At 33.4% G+C, this 18681-nt stretch overlaps 1 protein-coding gene across 4 annotated transcripts in view; it reads right to left on the bottom strand.

Annotated features, from left to right (window-relative positions):
• The window catches only part of RELCH (RAB11 binding and LisH domain, coiled-coil and HEAT repeat containing), an 80697-nt gene that overhangs the window by 40088 nt on the left and 21928 nt on the right, over window positions 1-18681 (bottom strand). For 3 of the 4 annotated variants that reach the window (XM_062569847.1, XM_062569852.1, XM_062569848.1), the window contains exons 3-10: window positions 14804-14875; window positions 14613-14668; window positions 14356-14469; window positions 12005-12208; window positions 11827-11918; window positions 10565-10873; window positions 6050-6125; window positions 5405-5500 (exon numbers count right to left, since the gene is read on the bottom strand). In XM_062569847.1, the coding sequence (XP_062425831.1) occupies window positions 5405-5500; window positions 6050-6125; window positions 10565-10873; window positions 11827-11918; window positions 12005-12208; window positions 14356-14469; window positions 14613-14668; window positions 14804-14875 (1019 nt within the window). Of the gene's footprint in view, window positions 1-5404; window positions 5501-6049; window positions 6126-10564; window positions 10874-11826; window positions 11919-12004; window positions 12209-14355; window positions 14470-14612; window positions 14669-14803; window positions 14876-18681 lie in introns of those variants that run through there. The other variant, XM_062569849.1, reaches the window with a different exon arrangement.

Here is an 18681-nt window from a genome sequence, read left to right as displayed (position 1 = left end):
TAGTGCAACTCTCTGCATAGCCCATACGGGGATTGAGCCCACAACCTTGGCATTATCAGCACCACGCTCTAACCAACTGAGCTAAACCTGCCCCCAGTGTAGAATGGAGGGAAAATAAGATGCTTTGTTTTTACCATAAAGTAAACTTCACACAGGTGATCCACTAACAAGATTACGAAGGTGACCTAATACATTGTGCTGGGGAATTTAAATGACCTATCTTCCCTCACATCTACTTTTGGATATCCACATAGGTCTCCCAAAGGTAACAGCTCATCATCTTCATAGCAAAAAGCATACCGAAATACCTTTGGGCAACATGTATCCTGCATCTTATAACAATGGAGAGGGAAAAAAAAAAAAAAAAAAAAAAAAAAAAAGAGCTAGGGAAAAGTAACATATTTTATTACCTCTGAACAAAGTTCATTATTGGAGTTGATGCATGTTCTCAAAGGCAACCTTTGTTTGCCATACAGAGCTACTATTCATTACAGTCAAAGGAAGGGTCACTTTTTAACAAATACTAATTACCTTAACTAGATGCACAACAGTTCTGCCTATATAAAGTATTAGAGATCTTCACTTTTATAAAAATACGCTTCCTATAGCAAGCTTTTGTCTACTTTGCTGACAATTTTCTTATACAATAGCATATTTTCTATCAGAGTTGTTACTCACATTATAATTTTTCCTTCAACATTCTAACAAGTCTTACATATCAAAGCTTCTCTGACCAATCAATGTCTTTACGCTGCAGCATTCACAAGCAAAATAGTTATCTCAAAGAATAAATTTAATTAAGGTAAATTTCAAGATTAGTGACTTTAATAGCTTGGAAGGGTCATAACATTTTGTATTATTTCAAATACTAAATTTAGTAATATAGTAAACAAGTAACAAAATAATATATGAACTAGGACCACATTTTGTAAATGTGCTTTTAAATTTTCTCTAGTGGTCAAAGCTTACATTATAAATCAGTATTACATGAAAATTTCCCTGTAATGTAGCCCTTGAAAAGCAGTAAAAGAAATAATCATGACTGTTATAACTGAAATAGCTGCAGGTACAAATAAACTACTGATGTGTAGTCTCATATGCAAGGATGTATTTTAAGTTTAGAATTCATCCTTTTCATGCAGTGAAAAAAATAAATAATTGTAGCATTAGCACATAACTCAAAATGAGCAGCATAAGCTTCTAAGATTAAAATTACTGGTATCCCAGGATCCACACCCTGTCTCTCATACATCCCAAAGAGATCTTTTTATGTAAAAATCCATTTACAGCTGTAAAAAGTAACAAAACAAGAAAACCCGTACTTCTTTATTTATATCTATTGTTCATTCATTAATCTGCATATAAAACTACTGTGATAAAACTAGTACCAATGGGCAATTCCACTCTAAGCATTAAATTCAACTACCTGCATCTATGAACTATATTATGTTCAAGGACATGTTGTTGAAAGACTAAGTAGAAGACTTCAGATTAAAGGGATACTTTACAGCCTAGAACTATTGCATTCTAAAAAAACTAACTTAGCCATTCATATCCAGGTAAGATAATGAGAAGATTTAAACTAAAAATTAGTTCCATCTTGCTCATACATGGAGAGAGGGGTAGGTAAAAACAAACCAGAAAAGAAGGCTGAGGTCACCAGTATGCTTATTTCCAGAAGCAAACTACAGAGGAGCCTACTTCATCTTAAGTTTCAAAGAGTTAATAGAAAATATGTTAACTGTTAATTTAAATTTTCCTATTCTTCCCTTATGCAGTGAAACAACCACCTTCTTTTTGATAGTTTAAAAAGAGTTTTCATGCTCGGGCATTCAAACTTCTATTCCTCTATCCATATCCAACCAGAATAAGCAGCTATGGCTTCTGTTTGGCACAGTGTCTGAAAACAGCCACTTAAATAGACTTTCGAGCTCTGACATGGCATTCTTAAAATTTTTGAACAAAGCCAATATTTTATCCAAATTTCAGAGCATAAGCCTGATGAAAATCTGTAGTAACATAATCACCCTCATCTTGTTTTAAGCGACAACTACCTATAAAAATGTCAGGGTACTAAAGTGCTTCAATCATGTTAATGTGTAGTTTCTATGTGATAATGCTAACTATCTACAGCTCTATTTTCTTCTCCTACAGTCAAGAATGGCACCAGTTCTAAGTCTGCAGATTTAGCATTGTATTACCTTTCTTTGAACTTACGAAAGAATAAACAATGCTCTGTTCTAACATTATCAATGCCATAAATGAAGTAAAGCAAAAAGTTAGTAGAGGACATTCCAACTATCATTACTACCATGATTTTACTATGCTTTGCATAATATAACTTGAAAGTTTAAGAGGTGTAGAAACTACCCTGGAATACCAAATGAGTTGAAAGATATAAAAACCCAAGGGAAGTGTAATAAGATCCTGATATTAAGCCAAAACGTTCCCTCCTGCTCAGACTAGGTATTGCAGAGAGTAGAAATTGTACATATAAGCAAGGTACTCCTGCAATCTGACAGGAAAATACCAATTTTTATATCTCATGAAGGTGGAAAAATCAGTTTTGAACTACTTTGTACTAGCAGAATTTTTTAAAGATTGTTTCTCTCTATTTACAACTCAAAGGAATTTCTTTTTCTTTTTTTCCCCCCATTTCTCCTTCCCCTTGCCTTAAAAAAAAATTAAGTGTACTTTAGTTTAAACATGTTTCAGAAAGTAGATTGCAATGCAAATGAAATTTCATTAACCCAAGCTGATCACCTGTAAGAAACATTATCACAGGTCATGTACCCAAAGTTATTTTTCCAAAGAGTAGGTTCTCAGCATTTTTTTTTTTTTTTTACTTTTCATTCCAATTAATATTTAGCTTGAAATCTCATTTGTATGTGAGTGCATTTGTATGTGACTGTGTATATGTATGGGAATGCATTTGTATGTGCGCTCACATACAAATTTCCAAGCAGTTGCACTAAATCAGACAGTTGTGGTAGAAATAAAATTAAATATCTATGTCTATATACAGAATTTTCATGTCTATCAACTGTGTGTATGAGTATTAACACATACTACATGTTGTCTTTTTTACCCTGTTGAGCTGTTTTTTTTTCTTTTTTTAGAAAAAATTAAAATTTTCTCTTCAGCCACCAGATTCAACACTCCAAATTCTCCTTCTTTCTTATCTTTCATCAGAACCTAAATTACAGGCATCAAAGAACAATCAAAGCTGCACCAACTCACAAAGTAACAAGTAATTTCAGAAACGTATCAGCCACCAACCAGTTGTTCATCTGTCAGCTGTATTATCTACTGAAGCAGTTACTACCAGGGTTAGACAGGCTGCCACTGACTTTAGGAAGGTAAAAGGTATTGGTGGAAAGGCCTCCAAATCTCTGCTAAATGTCAACATCTATTTAGAGACTGTTAGCCTCCATAAAGGCAGTTTCTCCAAAACAAACAGTATAACAATTTAAGATTTGGCAACTGTTATCAACATGATGAATGCTTTAAGAACAACAGATAGGTACTTTAGAGATTTATCACAGAAATTATGTTTAATTCTCTTATTTAGCACAAGACAGTGTAAGATTTTAAAAAAGACAATGCTACCGTTGTGTACTTTCAGAGAAGACTGAGCATCTCTTTTATTACAACCCAAACTTGTCAAGAATCTTTCTCAAGTTAGGATCTTCTGTTAATACTTCTACATCACTTATCTGTAAAATTGGGTTAAAGCTCTCTAATGTTAAGGTTTTATGGACAGGACAATTTTATGCTGCGCCTTTGTGAAGATAGCTTATTTCTTAACTACGCTTTTTGTAACACCGATAATAATAAAAATTAACGGAAGGTCTACCCAAATTTTGCTTCAAATTCCATTACTACACCTGAATGAATTTACAATAGTGATAGCACTGTGTGGTTACTGAGAAAAGCTTTTTATTAAAGTAAATTTCAATTCTGAGAACATTAACCATCCCATACAAATCCAGTTACACATTTCTCACTTGAGGAATCTTCAGTTAATGGTCCATGTAAGGCAAAGATGCATGTAACCATATATAACTTAGATTGTAAAACAAAGCAAGTAGGAGATAGCCTAGAAAGTCATGAAAATATTAAGTGCATTACACAGATTATGCTACAAGCTGTGAAAAGAAGCCAAAATACCACATCCTGCCAAGCAGAGGGAAGGAAAGGAATAAATAAGAAATCAGAAATTAAGCACTGATCCTGGAACATTCACAGTATTATTTTGGAAGAGTACCAACAAAACAATTTCCAGATCATCTAGTTAGAAAATAAAAACAAACAAACAAACAAACAAAACCAAAATCATCTTTTATGAAGTTTGAGATTTTTAAGATGTGGTACATCTCAGAAGTTATGTCAACTGCTCATAACTACTTGTATGCTATAAAATTTTGGATTATAGGATCAGTACAAATTTCTTAAGGTTTTTTCAAAGCCTTAGAATGAGTTTATGCAAAATGCACTAAGTCTACCATACTGTAGGTCCCCTAGACAAAGGCTAAAACTTACTCAACAAGCTGTGCATCTTCAAACCTCTTCTTTCAGTATTAAATATAGGCCTATTGCATTTTTGCTTAATTATTTCAATACATGCTTTTGATCATGTGCAATATTCACAACAAAGCAAAATCAAACCAGTAATTTTTTGTCTTCAATCACAATCTTCCTTTCTTACATTAGAGAGTGTGCAATGTAAACACCAACTTCATTTACATTAAAAATAAACATCACATTTCATAATTTTATGTAGATTCATTACAAATTTAAAGAAAAATTTTATGGAAATTTACTTTTTTTGTTTTTTTTTTGTTTTTTTTTTTTTTGTTTGTTTTAAGGAATAGGTGATTTTGATGAACAACATTGTCTTGGCTGACACCTGGAGCTTCTAGAGAAAGATAATAAATAGCTTTTTCTTGAAGTACGAAGTGCTGCAAAAGAATCTGAACATTAATCCTTATTAAAACCAATAGACAAACTAAACCAAATTTAATATTTGAAATAATATTATTTATAAAAACCTGGGGATATGTTAACCATGGTCTTCTCTGATGTAATAGCATTTGTGCTACAACAAATAGATGGACCTACAGTAACAGTTAGTCTTGCTTAATGCTAATGGGTGCCTTAAGCAAAGGAAGAAATATTAGGATATCATGCAGATTTACTGAACTCACCTGACAGAGGTGTAAAACCATTCTCTAGGAGCAGAGATGCATGCACAAAAGTAAGAATATGATTGCAAGTAATAGACTTTCATGAAATAAAGACAGTATCTTCAAAATGAAAAAGAAAACATCCTGGCAAAGATTAAAAAAAAAAAGAAAAGAAAGAAAGAAAAAAAAACTAACAATAAAAACCACAAGTTCCTCACCTCTCGCTTTGCAAGTAGTACATTAGGAACAATGTGAGGCAGGCAGCGTCCCAACATTAACATGACACTTTTTTCACTGTCTGCAATCCGAGACACCTAGAAAGCCAAGTATTTTTTTTTTTTTTTTTTTTTTTTAGAAAAATGAAGCACAGAAACATAAAATCATAGAATGGTAAGGTTGGAGGGGACCTCTGGAGATCATCTAGCGCAACCCTCAGCATAGCCCATACGGGGATTAAACCCATGACCTTGGCATTAGCAGCACCATGCTCTAACCAGCTGAGCTAAACCTGCCCTCAAATATCTTTTCTGATCAAAATAAAATAAATGTAACAGACTGATTAATTTCAAGAAAATATTTAATTTACATGTATACAATAAGCTGCAAGTTTTGGATCTAGAAGCACACAAACCAATTCCAAAAGCATGAAATTGTTTGTAGGGATTCAAAGCTCCTGGTAATTACATAGGTAATTACATACCAGGCATCACTTTTAAGCGAAATCTGAAAGCACATCCTTGTATCTTAAATTTCAGGCACATAAATTTATCTCTCTACGTATTCTAATAAGTCTCCTTACAAAATACTTATTCTAGTTACACAGAATAGAGGATCTTCTAGTTTATGTCAACTAGAAAACATACCTCTGATCCCAAACGGCTGTCTGCTGACATCCGACAGAAAGATAGTAGTGCTTGATGGAAAGCTGCTGACAATTTCCTAAAATATTTTCAAAAGGGAAAAGGAGAAAGAAATAGATCAGAAAGGTGACACTAAGTCCTTTCATGCTGGTTTAATCAGCTATTTAGGATGATGTTCAAACACTATGTTTTTAGTGATGCATACAGCAGAATTTTTGTTTAAAATTCTCTCTTGCTCCTAGGGTTTTTAGTTTGTAGCAAGAAAAAAAATGGGTGTCCCAATTAATAAGTTACTTTCAGTTCCTAAAAATGTAACAAATTAACTGTAACACAAACAAAAATAGGACTAAAGCACACAGAAGAAGAAGCTTTAGTAGTACAAGAGGAAGCATACATTTTTGCAAATGGAGGAAGTATCACAAGCAAACAGTATTTCTGCTTAATGCTCTGATTCAGTACATTGAATAAAAGCATTTGAGTAGTCAGTTACTTACAAGCTTCAGAATTAAAAATAGATGGCCAAACTGCTACTTAGGAATTGAACTGTTGAGTTCGGATGTATAGTGCCTCAAAACGAACCTTCAACTGCTGCCTAATTCTGAAGCGTATCTATAGAAGCACCACCTCACAGTCATGCACAGTACTAGCAAACATAGCCAAGCGTTTACACGGCCTTAAGTGTACACATTAAACCCTAATAAGGGCCTCAAAACTATCTTGTTCAAGGATAATAATTTGGGAGAAATGTTCTCAGAAAAAGTTATTGGGCCGATCATTACATAAAATAGGCAAGGGTTTGCAGCATCATCCTTATTCCTGGCAATTTCAACTCCCTCTGCCTAACCCGAGCCCTGAATTTAGATCCTAATCTAACATTTGTCCATTCACCATGCTTAAAAAGAAAAGAAATACTCTTCCAATCCCTACTCCAAAACGTGCACTGGAGACACCTGACTCTATATAATCATTTTCTCTGTCATTCACTTTCTTTATGAATTCTCTAACTATATGAGTTTAAGGGAGGAGGCAATTCCTATTTCCTATATTTAAAATCTTGCATACACACAATTGTGTGAGCCTGTGTATATATATTTTGTTTGCTAGACTGAAACTTCATAGTTTATAGTAAGTATGTCCTGGTCTCCTAACTAAGCAAATACTAAGAATCTAACTTCCGACTTCCAATTTAAGCTAACTCAGAAAGATACGGATAAATACACCAGAGTCTGTTCTTCTGAGTCATAAAAAATGATGACTCCTAGAAGTATTGTAAATTCAGTTATTAAAACCAAATTTCCTTCTTGACAGTATGGTTTTTGAAAATGTGGTTTAAATTTTAAAGAAGTCACTTTGTTTTAATTCACATCACTTTAGTTTTGTGAAAGGATTCACTAAAAAAAGCCCCAACACACTAAACTAAAAGACACAGATGGCAGAGAGTTGTGAAGAACCCTGGCTTAAAGTAAATTAGTCCTTAATCTGTTAAAAGTATTTTTGAATTATAGGTGATGAATTTACAGGTTCCACTCAAGACTAAGATGTATTTACACTGAGAGGATGAGAAAAAGTGTTGCAAAGTAGTATAGCAGTATTACAGAATAAGCCTTTTAAATCTTGTGTTTTATATCTCTGCTGTTAAATTCTTATCCACTTGAAATCTTAATTAAAAAAACTAAATAAGGAGAAAATTCTATCCCCATCTTGCAAAGACTAAAAACTAAGTATGACCATATGTCATTCAATTTCCCTGTGTGTTAATTAATGGCAAGCTCTGGGCAACATGGATTCTGTTATGATTAGTGGCTATATTTAGATTCTCAAAATCTTCTCCTCGATGAAATACACTAAAAGTCTCGAAGGTGATTCCTGATTGAAATGGTGAAAAAACTCCAGGCCTTTTGCACACAAATCAGTATAAAGTCTTTTCAAGGACCAACAGATTCCAGGAATTAAGGTGTTCAAATATAATAAGGTATGATGAATATAAAAACAAAGCATCACTTATTTGATATATAACTGAGAAAAAAAGAAGTCAATTCTTTGAAAAATGTAAGAGTAACTGCTACATACAGAAAAATACCTTGGATCTGGTTCAACCAAACACCTGAAATAAATTGAATCAATGTATGTTATGCATTCAATTTAAACTGCTGCTAGTGCTCTCTGCTGCAGCCTGTTACACAAGGCATTTTTCCAACACCTCCTATGTCCTCATTTTTGTGCATGCACATACATATGTGCTGAGAGCAGTCACAGAAAGCAGGCTCACTTATTCTTCCCATCTGGGCAAGGTTTATGCCAAGAATTCAATTTCTAGTTACAGTAATAACCATCTCACCTTTTAGGATTCAGTCTTAGTTTTTAATACATCTTTGAATAAATTCACTTCGTATTAACTATGATGTCTTCTACAAATAAGCACCTCCAGATTGAACAAAATAATATCCAGCTTTCATATAGTGCTTTTTCACCTATGAATTTCAAAATACTTGAGCAAAAGTTCTTAACAAATCCTCTAGATATTTCAGTCGTAAATCCCAGAGATACTCAGGTCCTTCCTCTGTCAATGGTCTCATCCAATTTTAGTATCTATCCTCCCCTATCTCCAACCTTCAACCTAAAATTCACAGTTATTCATTCCACTTCTCTCACTCACTTTGAGCAAAATGAAGCTTGCAACAAGCCACAGGTGAAAGATGGTGTACAAGTTCATAGTGATCAATGTACGAAAGGTATAAATTTTTATAATTACATAGCCTAGATGTTCAGTTACAATATGGAAGAAATATAAAAAAGCCAGACAAACTCAGAAAGTTTAAATAGAAGCATTGCAAATTTTTCCCAAGAAGAAATTAACCTGAATTTTACTTTTTTGTTGAACTCCTGTAAGTTCAACTACAAGGAAATGAAATTTGAGTTTAATTGCTGGAACACACAGCATTCAGAAAGTAGACATTTTTCTCCTGTTCTAATTTTTCAATAGTTAAGGTACCACTGAAAAACTACCCATTGCTCCCCAAGAACAAGGTATAAGAAGTGCGTGAAATCTAAAGAAAATAGCATACTTCAGGTCTGAAAGAAAAGTTAATTATTTGCAGGGCTAGCAGATCTCATTGTTTTAATTTCTAGTCTGTACTCATTTTCTGTCTAGACAGAGCACCACATATATAGCTTTCTGCTTTGTATTATTTTCAGGTGGAAGAGAATTCCAGAACAGCATTCCTGTCTGTATTGACAGCAGTAAAAGATCTAGCAAAGGAACACTGCGGAAATGCATAAAAACACAAAGCAGAATGGCTGCTAGTTTCCCTGTGAATAACAACAGTAAGAACATAAGGTGAGCTACTTCGGCATTTTGTCCACGCTGGCAATCTTAGGAGCTGTGGATATCCTTACTAAGTTTTTTACCCACGTTGCTCCTGTTGGCTACAAAGTGGCTTATTTCTTACCTACTGAATATGTTAATTCCCCTCTCCACTATAATGCTTAAAGGACTGTAGTTGGGAGTAACTGGGTCAAGACCACTCAGAGCTAAGATTCGACACACTGAAAAAATAACGGAAATAAGGGGCCATTTTAGTAGAAGTGGCCTAAGAGGCAATGTTGCATAGAGCTGGCCAAACATATATGTTTGTGATTAGACGTAACTGATGGAAGAGATTTAAAAAAGATGAGTAGTGTCAAAGAAGGCCTTCTCAGGAGAAAGGGACACTGTACTTCATATATCTCTAGGGAGAATTAACATTTTTAATGAGTGTAATATCACCTTTCAGTTAGCACAGAGAAGGCTGTATTTAATCTCATCAAAAAGGTTTGGGTAAAACATACTAAGGTCAAAATTTATCCATCATCAGCTGACAGAATTTGTATATGCATCTATACAAAAACTCACATTTAGTCTCCAAATAATAATGGAACTTGAATATTGTATTTTAATTAAAAAAGAAACACAGTTCTCTACTGAAAACCTGCCCCAAATGCAAAACTCAAAATAGAAGAATGTCATCAAATACCTTTTTTAGTTATTAAAAGGGGAGGGGGGAATACAGCTCTTCATTAGAGAGATACTCTAAAAGAAAAGACATACTCATATGCATCTAGGCAAGAAAAGCAAAAGTTTCTTCAACTTAAACAAAAACAAAAAAAAAAGTGGAACAAATTTCATTAGGAGGTTAAAACTTAAGAGAATGGAAATATCCTGTCCTCTCATTCACTACTTTGATTTTAACATGTTTTTACTCACAAGGAACAAAGCTGAATTTAGAAACAAGTAGGAGGTAAAAAGAGACCCTTAAAGCTAATACTGAAAAAACATTCATTTGTTAAAGACCACTCTCTCTCAAAACATTAGCAACAACACATGAAAACAATGCGCCTTTAGGGTATAGCACTGAAATTTTCCATTTGTATTCACAACAAATTATCTGTGATCGCTGCAGCATTTACCCTTAGGAAAGCATCTATTCTCTTTACAAAAATTTTAAATTACTGCATTTCAGTTTAAAACTTATCACTAACCTATTAGGTTTATCAAAGTGGACTGCAGTCTTAGTTGATGGAACGCAAGAGGACATTTTCTCTCTTTCTTTACAGGGCATAGAATTTAGTGCATTATCTTTAGAAGTCCTCGAATCCACTTCAACTGGTACAGAAAGGCTTATTTCCTCAGTGTTTCCATGTTTATTGTCATTCTCAGAGCTCTTGATATCCAAGTACCGTCCATTGTCCTCTGAGGCCGAGAGAGGCACTTGTTCTAAAGAAGAGTGGGGAGCTACATCATAAGCTGTTGAAACAGCAAAGTTTTCATTCTTGAGGAAATCTATTTCACTAAAAAGGAAAAGCAAGGAATGAAATATTTTTGCAGCTGTCATGCCAAAGTTGTTAGAATCACAAGACTGATGTATGCAAATAAGGACAACACACTGAACAGCTCTCTCTCTGACTCCAATATATTCAGAAATTCCTTTAATAGAAATAACATATATCACAACAGGCTGTTCAAATGAGCACTAGTTTAACAGAGTGCTTTAGTCAACCATTAGCAGTAGGGAAAAGGTTGCACTCAAAATGAGTGAATACATGAAATAATGAGAGTTTTTAATCTACTTCTGGCTGAACTCCAAGGTCTGAGACACAAATTGTTCCAAGATACAAATCTACTCAGGGTGTAAAACTTAATACATACTATCTGGCCTTGAAACAGTAACAATGCAAGTCAGTAAAACCTCTGAAAAATTATATATTAGCCCATATTCTGTATTGGTGCATCTCTTAGAGAAATAATAGTTTTCAGAATCTCATATTTTCAACCAACTTTTAAAGGATTTTCTAAGACACTATCATTTCTAACAGCCTTGCTTTGTAGACAGAAAAACTGTATTGAAATAGGTTATTAAAACAAACACTTTTCTAACAAGATTTGCAGGCTGTACTCCTAAAGTATTCAGGTAATAAAGTCAATCGAAGAGAGAAGCTAAACGAAACACATCAGAACTGACTTCCATTTTCAAAAGAGTAAAGGAGAGTTGCAAGGAGAGTTGCACTGAAAGAACTGATTACAAAATTAAACAATGTAGGCAATAAAAGGGAAATAAGCAATCTGAAGTCTCTTCCTTTCTCTAAATCAAATAGTGTATTAAAAATAAAATACTGCTCTATCTTGAAGAACCCATAGTAATTTTATAGATATGAATTCTGTATGTTTTAACACACACGCTAGAAAACCACTGAGAACTTATTCCAGCATACAACAGCACTTGAGTAAATTGATAAGCACATACCTCTCAAGCCTTTGGATTTTTTCCATCAAAGACCATTTCTCACTGTTCAACACATTAATTTGATCTTCTAATTTCTGCACTATTAAACATTGCTAAATATAGAATAGAAACAAAATAGTTTAGTACAATGTAAGTAGTAACACAAAAACCTGAAATGTTTCTTCTGTACCTCCCTTACTTCTATTGACTGTGGTGTTGTTTCAAATACAGGAACGTTCCCAACTGTGGGAGTGGTAGTCTCCAATTCATCTTCCTCTACACCAACTGATACATCCACTACATCTTTTGCAGTAACATGATGATTTCCGAAGTCACGATAGAGTTGTAACAGGTCAGGAGGTTTTGGAATGTTCAATCCTACATCATCCCATAGTTCAAAATCCTTGAAAAGAATAAGAGAATAAAAAGTATACAATATATTTCCTTTTATTTTCATTTTCTTCCTCATATGATTGTAGATGTCAAAGAACAGCAAAATAACCATGTCAAGGTTGCAGTGAAGTAGCAAGGAGATAAAAGCTTAGAACAGATGGCAAGAAACTAAAGTAAACACATCTACTTCATGGCCAAAAGCAGTTTCACCTTTAAGGCAGCTTTCCCTACTGTATTAAAGGGAGGGACTTAAAAAACACACAGGTTGCAAAATTTATTTTCTAGGATGCAAATGCTTCCTAGAATCAAGACACACTATTGGTCAAATTACAGCAGAAGCCGTAGCAGTTAGCTGAAGGCTTCCTGCTGAAGGGGATATTTTTTCTCTTCCCATCCCATTCACAAGTACAGGTAAAAGTTTCAAGAAGCAGACAGTCAAATAACTGTAGATGGGTGATGGATGGGTGCATATTCAGAACAAAATCTGGGCATAAAATCGTATTAATTGTACACAGCTGAAAACAGTAATGGAGCCTCCAGTTTTAAATGAGCATAGCATGTCCTTCATTTTCTCACTACACGTTACTATCCTATACTGAAAAGATTATTTCTCATAATGGGAAAATAAGAAAGGAGTGTTTTTTGTACATAAATAAGCATGCATACTCTGTCATGTAGGAGTTGTGATGCTTTCTTTAAAGGCATTAAATCTCAAGAACAAATTTTTTTTTTTTACTCCTCCCTCCCAATACTCAAACTTTTTATTATGTTTTTCCATGTCTGGTTACATATGCATATTTAAATATACGAAGATTATTTTTGTAAGGTTCATGTTAATAATTCACAAAAAAAATCTGCATGCTATACATTAATTGTAGTATGTTTACACTGTTTAGAGTTAAGGATTTTTTAAAAACTTTTTTGGTTAATAGCTTCACATCATAAAACATTTATATTTGAGGATGCAAAAAAAGTAGGAATAAATTACTAGCTTCTTTTCTCTTTTTGGGGGTGTACCCTCACAGGTATTTGTACAAAACTAAGCATAGTTTATCTTCAGTTATCGATGGGTATTCCAGGAATTACATTTAACCACTCATTTTCTTTACAGATTAAGATATAAATTGTAAGAAAAATACTTCAGGAGTACTAGTTATAGAAAGAAATGGTTCAAATTCAAGCAGAAAAACATTTAATTCTTGTGATAGTATTCCAGTTTTGTGCTGAATATATGGCGGGTACTGAGAATGTTATTTTGTTCACTCAGTAACAGTTGTAATGTAAATAGAACCTTCTACACATTTGAAGATGTTTTCCCCATGAAATACAAGCCAGAGACATAAAACTGACCATCTTAACAAAAATTCATTATAGTATAGCTATGCTCTGAAATAACTAAGACAACACCTCATCAGCGAGAGCTTCTCCAAGAACATATTCAATGTCACAGGATGATTAAATTTACTCATATATACGCAGGGGATGACAAGCAATGAGCATATGTAATCATTCCACACAAATCAGCTGAGTATGATTTAAGGGAAAGATGACATTCAAAATATTACTATATTTGGATCTGTGAGTTTAACTTTAAGGGTTATAACTGGAAAGGGGTACATTAGAACCTGGAAAAGCATACACTTACATATAACTTGCAGTATAATTAAATACTTGCAACAGAAGAATTAAAATGCAGTTACAAAAACTAGCAACAAGTAATACTCTGGGAAACTACCAGAAGCGACCTTTTGATAAATTATTTGAGAACAAATTTTTAAGTGTTTGAATATTATTAAAGTATGATTACATTTTAATATTAAATATTTATTTGGAAACAGTATTTTTTTTTTAACATATGTGAGCTGAATAGTGAAATTAGAATTGAGATTATTTTCATCCTCTAAGCTCTTTGTTTTGCTTCTTTAAAAGAGCATGCATTCTGTTTCCTTAACTACAAGTTTTGGGGAAAAAAACTCAAACTCCTGTGCTTTCAAGTCATGCTTTATATATAAAAACGTTAACTAACACATTTAACACTTAAAACACTTGTATGTGTAAAGTGAATTGCATGAACGTAAAGCATCCTTTAAGTTCACTTAAGCTTACAAGATTGGAACATGGAAGACAGGCATGTAAAATGATACAAGGAAACCTTACCTGATCATGATTTTCATCTGAAAATGTTATTGACGTAAGCTTATAACTATTCTTCAATAAAAACTCATTAACTAGGAAGTTTAGAGCTCTTTTCTCAAGAGGTCTGATCGGCTCCTGAAAAAAAAAAAAAAAAAAGAAAAAAAAAAAAGAAAACAGCATCCTGTATCTTAGGTTCATCTTCCTTCAGCATACTATGACTAGCAGAGCATATCTGTATTGAAGGTCACATAGAACTTTGTTCATCAGCAGCTACTTACCTGAATTTCAGGACTTGATTTATAATTTCTTCGTTCCTGCAAAGGAACCTCATTTTCTGGGGAGGAAAAAAAAAAAAAAAAAAAAAAAAAAAAGTAACTAAATCTACTCTTTCAAATAGGATGAGCTCAATTACTTTGTTCAAATTACATTGTTCAAAGTAGAAACTTAAGTAAAGGTTTGTGTACACCACCTGCAGCCTGAGTCAGGTTGGCTCGGAGGGCCTGAATGGTCTCCTTGGCTTTCCGTAGTTCAAACTCCAGGACTGGACAGGGATTTGGATTAAACACACACAGGCATCCAACCAAGGCAAGGGAAACAAAAATAAAATATAAAAAGCAAGGATGGGTGTGAAAAGAAATATACAATTTGTATTAAACAGAAAGCATGCAATCTTTATGGAACTCATGAACGCATGCAGCAGAGTTGATCTGAAAGCAAACTGGTGAATATTTTCCATAGTTTTATTGCTCTTAAGTTAGCTAAATCAAAATTTCAAGCTGTCTGACAAGGACTTGCTGTGTGGTTGTTTCTTCCTTTTCTTTTCTTTAAATTTTGCCTATTACTGAAAAAATTTTGTGATTTCCAACACAAAGTTGGAAAAGTTGACTCTTACACTCAACAGATACTGTAAATGTTTTAATTTCTTTGGGTGGGTGGGTGAGAGTACACAGAGAATCCAAGCATACAACTTTTAATGAGGCAAATACATGCTGGTGGCACTGGACGCTGTCTCCATGTAACAAAGCTGAAAAAGTGAAAGCACTGCCCTACCGAGACTACCAAATTTCTTTCAAAAAGAAAATTATGCACTGCAATTTTACTACTGAGTATTAGGGCATGACTTGAAACATAACGTATTTCATTACTAAGAATTACTAAACCTCCTTTAAAAAATTTCTTGTTTTATTTCTTGTTACAAATTTTCAGGAATGCTCTAGAGTCAGAGATTTTGAATTCAGTTGAATACATTTAGGGATGCACAATATGCACTTTCATAGTATTTAGAAGCAGCTTGCAACAACAATGTTTTGTTCTATTATCCTCAGAAGTTTCCAGTGAGTCTTGATCTATACAACACTTTCCATCATCTAGAATTAGCTTTAGAGATTCAGAAATAGGAAATTTTAGCTATCCTCCAAATCATCTTTATGAGCTTCTCATGTTCTAGTGTTTCTACTATAAAGGCCCAGAACTATTTTCTCCTCACTAGAATCTCACATGGTTTGATTTTGAGATCACATATGCACTGCAGCTTCAAATTTAAAAACCCTGTACCTTTACAAAGCACTTATGAGATGCTTTTTATAGCCATTTACATGTTTGAGGGAGCCTATTTAAGGAATTTCCATGAATATCATTAATTCTCAGATTACTCTAATCAAATTCTAAAATTCAATTACCAAAGGAATGATTCTTGCAATCAGTTAGAAAAGACACATACTGCCACATACTGCAGTTAGTTAAGCTATTCTAAATAATTATCTAACATTTACTTAACTTTGATTCCCAGACAAAGCTAAAATTGTTGTAACTGCTTTTAATAAGCATATATTCACCAGATTTTTAATCATTGATGTTTAATCATTTAACAGGTTATTTTGAAAGACTTACAGAGGATAGTGCACATTCAGAAATATTGTGAGATATGCTATTAAAAACTACAAATAGATCTGTTTTCTTTCTGAACTGTAAGAATCTTTGGGTCATTAACATGCATGGAAAAAAAATCATTCACTCAGTTTGCATCTATCCATAAAAACTGAAGGAGTAGCTACAGTACATCACATTTTCTACATGAAAGTACCTTGTTTGATGCACAGAATTTTACTGCAGTGATATGAAAGCACAACTGAGGATACGATGAATAAAATATGTAAAATCTCTCTCCAGTATTCAGCAATGCTGATCTGCAAATACTTCTGTGCAACAAAGTTAGAAAATGTTCTTGCAGTAAAGCATCTAATCATTTCAATACTTCCTTATATTTGAATTACTAATTCACAGTTAAGACTCTAAATTGTAAACTACTGATTTGTGACTTTTTAAGAATTGTAAAGAATTCAAATTAAGTAATTCTTTCGATGAAAATGACTATGTTAGCATCTGATTCTCTAATGATATTATCAAAGACCAGAACTGTTGCAGATCAGGAGTGCCCTGCATCAGAATGATATAAATGTAGAACAAAATGAAACAAAAACTAGAAAAAACAGAAATGAGAAGAACTCAGGAATCTCATTAAGAAAAATAGGAATAAGACATGACTGAAGCGTAGAAAGCCAAAAAACACGTCAGACAAACCCATGTCAGACGGCAAAAATTAATTTTCAGTGAGGATGCTGAAAATTGTCAGAAGCCATTATGACTTTACCCATTCATCCTTAAAAGTAGATTACTCTGCTGCATGTTTCTTTGTATATAGTAGAAGACTCTGAACACAGTATATTTGAGAAGTTACTTTACAGCTTATCACAACAGCCAAATCACCACAAAACAGTACCATTAGAATTGTGCCTTATTTTCTATTGTGATTACTTCAACCACTTTATTTGCCGTTATACAAACCTCAATCTTTAAAGTCACAAATTTAGTTTTCATTTGAGTAAGTTTGTTTTCAGTTTCTTTACTTAAGTATATACAGCTGTAGACCGTTACTTATTATTTAAAATTTCTACTGGGAATATGATCTAAAAGTTCTTTATTTTAGAAGCTATAACGAAGTGCAATCTTCTGTCAAAATATGCAATCATTTTTTAACTCCTTTTATACTTATGACATCAATATTAGCAATCTTCATTTGTTGATGATCTGATGCCCTCTTTTTTTTTTTAAAAAAATAACCCCTTTCTTTGTAACCATTATCAAGCACTGCCTTTTAAAACGAACGACAGGGTCTCTTTCTCTCATTGTCATAAAGCTTACATACATTCAGAAAGTTAACCGTTCAAATGCATTGAAAAAGCCCACTCAATTTTAACTTCATGTTTGACTGAACTGATAACCTGTGTAACTCTATAGTACTTGGTGAGAGGAGCTAATGCTCCTTAAGAACAATGCATAGAAGAGTTTTGCTGCAGACTGCCTAGGAGAGAAAAAAATGCGTTTATCCTCCCCTCCATCAGGAAAATAGAGAGCAGAAATTTAGAGCAGAGAGGTTCAATAATATTCCTATAAGAAAAGGATGTTACTATACAAACTAGCTTGTCTTAGGGAAGAAAAAAAAGTGTTCCTTCTGAATTTAAACGGGTCATTTGCTTTTTCTTCTTATAAAAACCTGAAATCATTACAGCTACGAATTTGAAAAAAGCACTGAGCCTTTACCAGGTCAATGATTAAAAAGAGTTGAATCTTTCAAGCAATCAACTAAGGATTAGACCAAGATTTTCAGATTAGCTATTTTTAAATACTTCAGTTTTTACACAGGTAATATGATAAAACTTTGAAAGAGAAGTGCATATGAAGAGCAAGTGGCTTACATGCTCAGCTTAGAAATTCAAAAATCAAGCTTTTTCAAATATTAGCCTATTAACCTGCATTTATTAATGACCTGAGTTGTTAAACTGTGGGTAAGTTCATTACAAAGAAAAATTTGGAATTTGGGATATTGAACAATTTGAAATTAATATATGAGCAACAATATATTGTTGGGGCAAGCAAAGAAGTTGGAAGAATAAATTGTACTTTTTCTGATTTTCAGTATTTACTTTTGTATAAGCAGTATTTTTTCCAATTTTACTGGAATTTTACATTCTACATAGGAATTACCATGTCAGCCTTTTACATATTTCAGGCAGTAGAATAAAGGTAACTCTGCATTATGAAGCTACTAATGGCATCCTGTCATTTTCTTACAAAAGCACAGTTCTCTAAAGGACAGCTAAGTACAAGGGCCTCTTGTGTTTATATAACTTTCCCTGAATTAAAACATACCCTGTAACAATTTGTTTGCTTGACTGTTTTTTTAACTGCCATTTTCAAGTTCTTCCTTGTATATTAAGTGTAAAACTCTAAAGGTCTTAAATTATGCACCCCAAAACTTGTACAATATTTCTTTATGTTTGAGGGATT

The sequence above is a fragment of the Rhea pennata genome, chromosome 2, assembly GCF_028389875.1.
Source record: "Rhea pennata isolate bPtePen1 chromosome 2, bPtePen1.pri, whole genome shotgun sequence".
NCBI lineage: Eukaryota > Metazoa > Chordata > Aves > Rheiformes > Rheidae > Rhea > Rhea pennata.
The sequence above is the reverse complement of the archived record's forward strand: the minus strand, read 5'-3'. Positions and strand labels throughout refer to the sequence as shown.